At 38.1% G+C, this 11715-nt stretch overlaps 1 protein-coding gene across 1 annotated transcript in view; it reads right to left on the reverse strand.

Annotated features, from left to right (window-relative positions):
- The window catches only part of ngfra (nerve growth factor receptor a (TNFR superfamily, member 16)), a 33570-nt gene extending 22205 nt beyond the window's left edge, over nt 1–11365 (reverse strand). The window contains exons 1-2 of the mRNA XM_038278220.1: nt 10990–11365; nt 8890–9052 (exon numbers count right to left, since the gene is read on the reverse strand). Of these exons, the coding sequence (XP_038134148.1) occupies nt 8890–9052; nt 10990–11028 (202 nt within the window). The 5' untranslated portion in view covers nt 11029–11365. The remainder of the gene's footprint in view (nt 1–8889; nt 9053–10989) is intronic.
- Between the last annotated feature and the right edge of the window lie 350 nt (nt 11366–11715).

The following is an 11715-nucleotide window of genomic DNA, read 5'->3' on the forward strand; positions in this document are numbered from 1 at the left end:
ACAATAACTTTGACCTAAATAAAAGAAATATGAGAGAAAAAAAATACATGAATTTTTTATGAAGTAGGACTTTTTAATCCTGCCCCCCAGTTATGTCCAACCCCGTAACAGCACACCCATCCCCTTCTTTTAAAAAATAATGGTTCAGTTCAACTTCCTCACCACTCAAACTGTGTTGGGAGTGTTAGCGTGCTTTTTTTTGTTGTGCATTTATTAAGGTGTCCAAAAAAAACTAGCAGGAAGAAAATACTGTGGCCAACAGGTGCAAAAAAAGCACAGGAAATGGTGAAATGAGCTGCAAACACACATGTGATGCAAACGTTAAAACTCACATACACAAAAAAGAAATGCAGCAGCAATACACTGTAACAAAAATGCTGCAATCACTCAAAATGGAAGCAAAAACCTACAAAACCTACAACAACAAACTCGTGCCAAAATTAATTTAGAATCAGGAGTGTGAGGTAATTAAAAAAACAGCTTGAGAATTTATTTGATTATGTTTAAGGTGCATATTTATACAGGAAATACGAGGTGGAATCTAAAACAACCTAAGTTCCTGACAATGTTTGGAACCATTACTAGATGGAAAGACCTGTTACCCTGTAGGGGCTATAAATATCTGCACTAAATGTCAACTCATACATTTACTCTCCTCTCCTGGTGACTAAAATAAAAAGAATTGACCATTTGTACAAAATACCTTTAGTCTAAAGCACATCTTCTTTACTCCTGATATCAATGAAGACTAGGAGCAATAAGGACTCAGCTGTGATGTGAAAAACCATGATGAACAGAAAAAAGTAAAAGCTGTTGCGACTAAATGCCTGCTGCTTTTCAATTACTTCACTCACTTCAAATCTGCTCTCCAGGAACATTTGGTGTCAGGAGGATTTAGGAGAGTCCATCACTGAGGAAGTGGTGACCTCAAGTTTGCTTAGACCTACTCTGACGAGTACCTTAGGACACTGCATATTCTATTAATATAACATGTTCATATAGAATTGTTTTCAGATATAATTGGATGCCTGTTGAATTATGCATACAGTGAGATAGAGTGTTTATTGTCCGTATGAGCCTGTTATATTGGTAGATTTAGATGCAAGGAAAGGAGAGAGATTTGAAAAAAAAAAACCTGCAGGCCAGATTCATTACACGAGAAGCATCACTTTACTTTCTCTGTCACATGCTTAACATGAGAGCGGTCACCTTGTAAAAACTATGGTTCAGAGGAAAAGTGTTGAACACTTTGATCCCAGAGAAGACACAAGCAGCTGGAGGTTCAGAATAAAAGTTGTGACACCATGAGACAGGAATGAAAGCTGCTTTTCAAACTGTTTAATTAACAGCAGGGTTTCATGTTTGAAGTTACAAAACAAGGACTCTGCAAAGTTTACTCTGGTTAAAATCTCATTGTTTTGTTCTGCAGTGGAATAAATCATTGAGATTTACTGAACCACAAATGAAGCCACATGTCTGCGCTTGACATGTGGGACATTTTCACAACTCTTATCTGCCTTTCCATATGTTCCAGTTTCTGGTTTTCTTTCTCTCTTTTTTTTCATGAGAACTGCTTAGGGGTTGTTGTGTTGTGCAACCATGTTACTGTATGTCAGTGTGAAAATCCCTGCAGCAATGTCCCAGCACTCTGCTGTTTCATTGTTAACTTCTCCGTCAATTCAAAAATTGGCAGCGACTGAAGTTTTAAACACCTTGTAAACAGCGGTACATTCTAGCCCTGTCACATTATGTAGGCAGACTCAGAGGAGCAGATGGGGGTAATGATACAGAGGCAGGTAGGGAGCAGAGAGGACGATACGCCAGCAACCACTAGATTTGCACGAATGAATCTCGGGGCAGCTTGACGCAACATAATCAGAAACAGTCTCCGAGGGTGGTCTGGCGCTCTAAGTCCAAACCTAATCTAAAAAACATAATTTAGTGATCAAACTGCTGACGGCTGCAGGAGGAAGGGTCAGGAAAAATTGATTAACTGGAGATTTCTTTAAGTTCTGTTTCCCTCTCTGATGTGCTATCAAATATAGTATTTTGTTTTTGTCGTCACCTTTTGCTCCCATTACAATCAGGAGGCAGGACGGGAGCGACAGTGACGGAACGATCCAGACCCAGATAAACAACAGGCCTCCAAGGTAAACGATTATTTGAATTAGTTGAGCTTGAAAGCTTTTGTTTTCTTTGCACTGAAGCTGAACCAGTAAAGTTCCCCTTCTCATTCATATCAATTATCCCACAGTATGCGGGCTGCTTCCTCGCTCATTTTAACTTGCATGCATTAGCTTCCCTTCACAGTGCCTGCATGTAAACATTCATAAATGTGACCATATGAAGTCATAAAGGAGGTGTGTGAACCCAATTTATGCATCAGCGCTTGAATCCGGACCTAAAAGAAGGATGTTAAAGGCCATCAAGATACAAGAGCGGACTGCCTTCTTAAATAAAATATAAGATTTTTCTAACTGTCCACAGCTGGGTGATGAACCAAGCTGCCCAGCTTTTAAAGTTTTCATGTTTTATGATAAAGTCAGATATTGCTGTGTGTGGGAAGCATGTTGCACTCAAAATGTCCCACTTCTTCCCCTCCTCCACTGCTACTCTTCTCTTCGAGCGCTGGTGTTTTTTGGTCCCATTAGTGTCATTAATAATGTAGCGGTGGATGGCCTTGAAACTGCTCCATGATCTTCACAATCAGCTCTTTTGAGTGGAAGCTTTTAGTGACGCCGGACGTTTCTGCCAGTCCACAAAATGTCAGGGTACGTGTTTTAAAGGGGTGTCAACGTTTCCTTCCCATATGAACTGCTGACCTTTTGCTTAGAGAGGATAAATGATCAACATTTCCAAAACTGTTTGACATCCTACTTTGTCTTTTTAAACTTTTCTATGGGTGACTCCATTGGTTGACCCATTCCAGATTAAACACAGGTGTTTTTTCATATTCCCAAACTAATCAAACGGAAAGTGAAGACTTTAGATTCTTAAAAATGTATTCATTTTAAGAAGGCTACACTAAAATAATACAATACGTTTTGCTAAGTTGCTTAGTTTTTGCTAGCATTGGTTACTCTTCTTTTATTTTGGTAAACAACTTATAAGCTGTTATTATCTCTGTATATGAATATGAAGCTATGGCATAAGTTTTCAACCCCTTCATCGTTGATTAGGCCTCTTACTTTAAGGTACGTAGTACAGAGTGGCGCTGCTTTATGTTTAAAGAGGCATTGCACCTAGAAATTGTTTATCAGAAACAGTCAGTTTTCTATTTTGTTGACCCTGATCATTGAGCAGTTGGATGCAAACTCATATTTTTTTTTTTTTTTTGAACTTCCCAGGCACATGCAGTCATTTTTGGGATTGACAAAATTCTTCAGTTCAAAGTCTCACTGACTAAAGTACACATAGTTCAAGTTTTTTTGGGGGGGTGGGTTTGTGTCAGTAAGTTTCTTAATTTATATGAACTGATGCATGTTGATAAATAAAAATAATTCAAATGGCACTGGATTTTATGCCACGTGTATGCAGGCTGCAAAACACTGAGAGAGCAAGACTTCTGGTCGAAAAAAAAATAAATAAACGTGTTTTATCTTCTTGAGCTGATATCCTATCATGAAACAAGCTGGGTTTGAAAATGTTTCCATCTTTTTAGGGCTATATTTTTTTACATTACACACATTGCGACCAATATTTTAGCACCGATGGACAATGAAAACATGCCCTTGCTAAACACATTGTGTTTTCACGCACCTGGTGTAACATCACCTGTGGCAATTTTTTATAAATTATCTTAATTATTAAAGACTACTAAAATGACAAAGGCAATAAAATAATATTTTAACTAATAATAATTGAAGGCCTGCTCATTAAGTTGCTGAAACATTTGGCTATGTTTCACTACGTTCTGATAACAGGTTTGGTGTGTGACTAGCAGCATTTCAGCCTTAGAGCGAAGAGTAGTCTCACCACTCCTTTTCCGTCCATCTATGTCAGACTCGCCCTACTAGTTAGGGACCTGTCCTCCTCAGAGATACTTTGATGACTCTTCATTCATCGAATGTATAACAGATGGACAAGAGGATTGGTGTTAAGCAACACAATAGTTTGGAAAAGAGACAAAACAGTGAGGCCTACCACAAAAAAATACATTTTTTTTCTTATGGAAGCTTAAATCCTTTTAGAAATAATCTATAAATATATGGTACAGAGAGCAATCCAGAGTGAAAACGAGACCTATTCTGGGTGAAGCTAGTCTTAGCTTGTGTCTCTACACTGGTTACTTTCCCGTTAGGAGTAGGACCATCTCATGAGCTGGACCATATGAGACCCCTAGTGTTTACTTTTGCATCCTGTTTTAATAATGTTGTTACAGAGCATGGAAACCGTTAATTCTGCTTTGAAGTAAAATCTCTGTTTCTCCACAAAACATTCATCTGCATCCAGAGTTTAAAACAATTCCTGATGCTCTGCTCCAGACCTCGGCCAGACAGGGCTGCAATTCCACTTTCCTTCCTGCTGATCCCCTGAGATCCAAAGTCTCATCATGCTTTTCTCCTAGAAATTCAGCCCAAACCTTTCCGAATGCTTCTCTGAGTGAGAAAGGTCCGGTCGCCTGTTTCCCTCCACCGCAGAGAAAAGTGGAGGAGACTAATAAATATTTCAGGGCCACTGATGCACATCCCGTGCCAGGAAGAATACGGTTATGAGGTGAGGGGGTCTAACCATCAGGAAGTGGGACATCCAAGGGGTCTCATGGTAAATACAGATATGTTCCTGCTTACAAATAAACAGGAAATGGATTTGTCAAATCACACTCATTAATTATTTATTTCACCACTTCAGATAATGTATTTATGGTGTCGTTTTTTATAGTAGGTCAGCTTTTACCCTAAATAGAAATCCATATCAGCTTTATTATTGTTTGCTCTCCCGTGAGCCAAACATGCATTAAGATTATATCTGCTTTAACTAAAACAACACTCCCATATAAAAATGAGCTTACAAAGGAAATTGGGTGGAACCTCTCGAGTATTCTAGCTTAATTGTTGAGTGTTTATAAGCAGAGAGTACCATTCCTGTACAGCAGCACTGGCTAATTGTTCACTATTGGAGGCACAATAGGCTTTTCAATATGGTTTAATTAACTGGATCAAATGGGTAAAGATAGACTGATGTAACAGTATGCATGATAAATGAGTGGATCGTGCCCTTTGGTGCATTGCTTTTCTAATACCATCTTACCCGCTAATACAGAGGATGACTCATAGTTACTGCAAGGGAGGGAAGGGGGTGGGTGGCATGGTGGCTGTTAGGAGGGAGCGCAGCAGAAGAAAGGAGACGTGACAAGAGTTGGTGGGATTTGGTGTGTAAAATTTTAATCAAGGGCAGACCTTAGAGTTACTGTACCCCACACTAGTGGAAAAATGAGTGGAGATGGAAAATCTTTCCATTGTTCGCTTCAACATGCAGTAATAAAATATATTTCTGATGACATCCAAGTGAAAATATGACATGCATTGTTTAACAACGCTGGCCAATTATGTTTCTCTTCAACTGTGTTTACTGAAAATATAATGCAAAAGCACAACAATAAGAAAGTTTTAATTCAAACCTTTTTTTGACACTGCAGCGTTCTTGTTTGAATTTCCTTCCTCTAGGTTTTCTAACAATGACTTTGATGGGGTTCTTTGGTGTTAAATTGGCTCACAGCATTTGTGCCCTTTTTAGTTTTTACCCTGTGGTAATGTCACGCTTCAGATGCAGGGGAAAAAAATCGTAACTCTGAACCTTTCACTTTGAGCGTTGACATACTTCAAGTGGAAAATATGAGCTTCGTGCCAACTTTGCAAAACGAAAAATAAAATCTCTGCTTATTTGGAAAAAAATATAATGCATTTTCAAAGGAAAGAAAGCAATGCTCCACTCTTAATTGTACAGTGTTGACATTACTGAGTCAGGGTAGGATCCCCAAAACATAGACTTTGCAATTGTTTCATTATTCATAGGATGTGAAGCTGTGTTCATTTGTGAATTAATGCCTGAAACCAAAGAACAGAAGTTTGTATTTAAACTTTGCAGAGATGCTGGTGACCTAAACTTTAACTTGTTTTTTTATGCATGCTTAGAAAATTAGATTCAAACCTCACAAAGGGTAAAGATAGCTGCTGGGATGCAAAGCAGACACTCCTAAATCCAGAGGAAAACTTTTATTGCAGCTCTCATTCTTTTCTTTCTTCTGTTTATAGCTGGCTGTTTTCCCAGTTTTGGACCATAGAGAAAGTGCTAATTGTTCACAGCTTAAGTCAAGCTGTAGGCACATTTGGAGCTACTTTAAAGATTTCAAGTGGTTTATCTTGAGATGTTCAGTGGAAGATCATTTTACCTTTCTCTTAATAACAAACTGGGCTGTGATATTCTGTTTTGGCTTTGGCAATAATTGAACTAACTTGACTTTAGAGAAAGTTTATACAACAGAAACCTTCATTAAAGTGTGTAAAGCTGCTTTACTTTAACTTTCATTTTCTGCTCAGGTCCATTTGAGCAAATGTCAGATCCTCCACAAGGGGTGAACTTTTTTGGGGGGGAGGAGGATCTATCACTTTTTGAGTGAGATGTGTTGACGCTTAGGAGAGAAGAAGAAATTAGGTCATTTTTGTACTATTTTGATCAAAAACGACCCTGTCCCTCTGATTATTTTCATCTTGACCAATCCAGGTTTTCTTTCCTATGGCTATAACAAATAGAAACTGAAAAATATCCCAAATTATGAATCACCGTTTATGCCCACAAATTCATGAAATGTTTTCTTAAAGCGTAAGTTTTGGCATATGATGCGTTATTTAAAGGATAAAAATACATTTAACTGAAAAGTTTTAGTATCTACGCCACCTGTCTGCAGTCAGAGCCATTTAATAGGAAAACCTGCTAACTGCTCGCCGACTTCTTGGTGCAATAATAATTGAAATGTTTGGTAATGGGTAGTTCATTAGTTTAGGTTTTTGCTATTTATGGTCAACTTCCTCTGCATGTATTGCATATTTAACAGAGCAATGACTTTCTCACTCTGTGACTTTAAAAATGTAAACAAATCTTTATCATATTAAATCTGAAACCTTTGTATTCAGTCCCTTTACTTTAATACCAGTATCAGAATCACCAGTAACTGAATTCTTTCATATATTATCTGTTTATAGAACAGAGCTCAATTGATTGATGTTAAATTTGACAACAATCAGATCCACAGCTTAGTGGAAAGAATCGGTTGACAGAACGACTGTTACTATACATATCCACTCTTCCACAAATGCCCAATTTCTGGAACAGTGGCCTTAAGAAAGCCACTTTGGAAAAAAAAAAGGCATGAGGAGTTATTTCTAGTTTGCCATAAGCTATGTAGGGATACAAGAAACAATAACTAGTGAAAGGGAAACCAGGCAGAGCAGATTGGATGATGGATGTAAATATATTTGGCAAAATCCTGGAAGAAAACCTATTGGATGCTGTAAAAGACCATCTGGTAGGACAATATTGAAACATACAACCAGAGGAAGGATTTAGATGGAAAACATCTTCAATATATAATGATCCAATCAAAACTCCAGACACATTTTCTATTCAGAATCTGCGGTATGACTTCTTAATTTACTTAAGCAAATAAACCAAAGAAGAATCAGTAAAATGATATAGTCTATAGGGGCATTAAGTATAAATACTTAGCTACTGCATATATAGTATCTGATCTTTACATGAGAATTTATTTTTCGCAGGATTTTTTTACATTTACTTAATGTAATGGATGCAATGGATGCAAATATCTGTACTTTCTACTCCTTGCTTTCTCAGAACTTACTGATTACTTCCCTACATACTAATAACATGATGTTACAGAGGTGACAAAACAGAAAAAAATCAAGAGCACAAAGAGAATGGAACATAGTGAAAGCAATATGGATGAAGAAAATTATTTCAGGTGACAGACCAGATCAGAGATGCAAGACAACCCCCATCCATTTCCCCATTATTAGATTTTAAATTTACATGCTGATTATGATTTGGGTTCTATTTCAATTTTAATATTATTTAAAACTTTAATGCTGTAATAAATACAAGGACTCTAAAAGCATTCAGCTGCTTATGTAGGACTATTGTTCAGTTCTATCTATATTTCCTATCTGGAATTTTAATTTAGTACAAAACTAGAAAGAGTCATTATTTTTATGTTTTTTCTACCAACCTTATGTGGGAAAGAGGAAAATTAACACATTTTATGTGCACAGAGCTGTTTCTTTTAAGAATAGAGTTAATTTAAATATTTTTATTTATACAAAAGTAAAACCTAATTTTAATAGCTGAATTTCAATTTAGAAGTAAAGATATTCAATCTGTATTTTTACTTTTACCAGCCTTTTTTACAAACATACAATTTGAAAGGAGGATGCAAATGCAACAAGAGGTACGTCTACAAAATATTGACTTCTAATGGCGATAGAATACAATAAAGCTTGTATTATGATAAAATATATGTTCAAATGTATGAATAACTTTACAAGGTATATTTCTAAAGCGGTTTCCTTCCTGTTTTAGACAAACTTTCTTTTTAGCATGCTACATCCCTGTAGATTCTTTGCGATATAAAACATAGGCCTGAATTGTACAACCTCAGAATAATTGATTGGGACTATAAGGATGTTTCCCTAAATAATGATTCCTAAAACACCCCATATAGTGTCTGCCAAGCATTAAGAAATCTGTTGGGACATGCTAATAAGAAGGTTATTTTGCTGAGAGGGCTGAAAATGATAGTTGCATGTATTGAGTTTGATGAGTTCAGTGCAGACGCATGTACAACAGTGGTGCAAACCATGAGAAATCATTACTTACTGTCCAAACACTGAGTGCAGATGGTCTGAGTGGCGCCACATTCCTTCACCACTCCCTCTCCAGGTGGACACTCCAAACAGCATTCCCCACTGTCGGTGAACTTGCCCGTGTCACAATCAACATTCAAAGCCCGTTCAGTCTTGGATCCCAGCACTAACGTTGCCTGGCACAGAGGGGACAGAGGTTCAGTCATTTATTATCACCCATAGGCAAATTTGCAGCACTGATGAAAATTACTGCCAGGTGGCCAACCTATTGTTTAAATTCAACCTCTATCAGGGTTCACCCTGAATCATTAAGCCTCTCCCTAAATTGGATACACTTTGTACAAACGTGCTATCTAAACTGTCTTAATGGGTCCACTAAAGACATATCAGTTCTAATAATGAACCTGAAACAGTCAGGTTGGAACAGGAACCATAAAGTCATGTGTGCACATTACACACATGCCCATCCTATTAAATGTCCAAAGGTGAAAGCTGCTTTTGATTAACCCTGGCGAACAAAAACACTTTAACCTCTATATTTACTGGGAGTATAAGTTAAAAAAAAATTCTCCTCATGTTTTAAACTCATTTTCATATATATGTAATATATTTTTATATTGTGGTTGTTGAGTTTAATATATTCATTCCAACAGAAAATTTCTTTGAAACACTATTAACATTCAAATAACTACATGCTTATTGATCTTATGCTCTTGTTTCTGCAAGTCATTTCTTGTTTCACACTTATTTACCACAGACCTACTGGCACAAGAACTGAAGCTTTTAAGAAAATTCATTAAAAGAAAAGAACTTGCAAGCGGTTGCTTTAGAACAAACACTAAATGAAATTATCCTGCACCACTTACATATCTGTGGCTTTTATTACATAATAGGTAAAACTTCATTTCCACTTAATTCACATTTGCTGAGACATCTTTTTTTCCTTGTCTTTCATTGGTCCCTCCCCTCCTCTCTCTGCTTTCATTCAGAAACAAATGAACCAAGCAACAGCATCTAGCTCTCCCCCCTCCTGCCTCTCATTTCTGCTCCTCTTGCTCAGTGTTTCCCTCTCTCAGTCCTTTCCTTTTCCTTATCATGCCCTATCGCCTCTCAGCTTGTTATCTCCAACAGTTCCGCTTCTAGTCTCGGTTTTTATTTTACCATGAAAATAGGCAATGTATATGGCATCAAGTTTTCTCCTTTAACATCCACCTGCAATTTTATTCAGTTAAAAGCAAATTTAGGTCAAATTCAGGGACAGAAATTGGCCCTCCAGCAGCAGGAACCTGCATTAAGCCATGAAGCAACACAGCTGGGATGTGCTTGGTTTGTACTCTCCCCAATTTCATGGCCAATTTGTGAGTTTATTTCTAAATTTAATTCTACCAAAGTGCACCGACTGCTGCCACTCTTTTGCACCAGCTGTCATAACAGAGAGTCCCCTCACATCCAGGGCTGTTCACATGATGACTGAGCCTTGCCATCCAATTAGACCAGCTGTTGTGGACATACCAGAGAGCTGGGAGGATGTGCACCACATTACATATGCTTCATTCTGATCTTCCTTCATTAAACCTTAAGAAGATTTTGTGCACAAAATTAAAAAAAAAAATTGCAAAACAGGACAATTTATGTCTGATGAAAGATTTTCTTTCCCCAAAGCACTGATCTAAAACAAAAATCCGTCGGATTTACAGTAAAAGGGAGACCCAAAATTAAAATTAGGGTTGCTCCTGGATGTTTGGGTCTAGTCCAGCGTTTCATGCTGAATTTCCAATTCTCCAGAAATACCAGCAACATTGTTTACGTTTGCTCCCCTGGATAAAACGCAGAGAGGCTGGAGCGCACACCAACAGCTGAATATGATATTACCTTGGTGCAGAAACATTAAACTGCATGAGGCACCTGCAGGATTTGTCCTTAATTAACATCTGAGCAAGAAAACTTTTGCACAAAACTTTAATAAGTTTATCACTGCATAATGCATGTAGCATTTTATACCTGTATAACAGGAAGGAACATTTAATGCATGTTTTTTATATATATATAAATGCATACAAAAGATAGATAACAAAGTCCCGTTTGAAGTCAGGCAGGGAAAGCCAAGACTCACCAGCGCGCACAGAACCACCAGCGGAAAGGTAGCAGTCATCCTTCTTCGAGTGCGGGAGACACATGAAACAAATCTGGATCAGAAAAATGCGTTGCTATGTGGAGGAAAGCCCTTCTGGAGAAATTTTCATCTTAATCCCAGAGGCACCAGTTATTGTTTTCTTTCTTCTTTTATTTATAGTTGTTTTGGTTTACTTATACGCAGCGTCACTGGTCCGTCCGGGAAACCTCCGCACTGTGGAGTCAGATGAAAGTGTCTCTGCAGCCTCCCAGCGATGCCACTATCACTGTGACCAGCGCACACGCACAAAGTGGTTTAAAAGAGGAAGGTTAGTGGAGGAGGAGGTGGAGGAGACAGTCCTGTCCGAAGTGCTGCTCAGCTGCAAGTGCACTGCGGAGGAGCAGAGACAGAGGAGGAGAGAAAAGGAGGGAGTCACGTCCAGCCTCCAGGTTTATGACTCTGATGATTCTGCAGTAGAACCTGATCCCTCATCCTCTGTGTTCTCACGTCAGCTCTGCCTCATTGCTACAGTGGCATAAACAAAGCCTGCATCTTTTGCTTTTACTAGAGAAGATGTTTATGTTGCATCACGGAATATCGTTAAAGGGGAAGATCCTGTCTTGTTTGGAATAATTATGCACAGATTACTGAGAGGATCCAGGAGGTTAGAGGTCAAGGAGCAAGGGCTTCTTCAGTGAAGAAAAAAAAGAACAAAAAGCCTGGATC

This window comes from Cyprinodon tularosa, unplaced genomic scaffold (genome assembly GCF_016077235.1).
Source record: "Cyprinodon tularosa strain WSP-4 unplaced genomic scaffold, ASM1607723v1 ctg14, whole genome shotgun sequence".
NCBI classification, from domain to species: domain Eukaryota; kingdom Metazoa; phylum Chordata; class Actinopteri; order Cyprinodontiformes; family Cyprinodontidae; genus Cyprinodon; species Cyprinodon tularosa.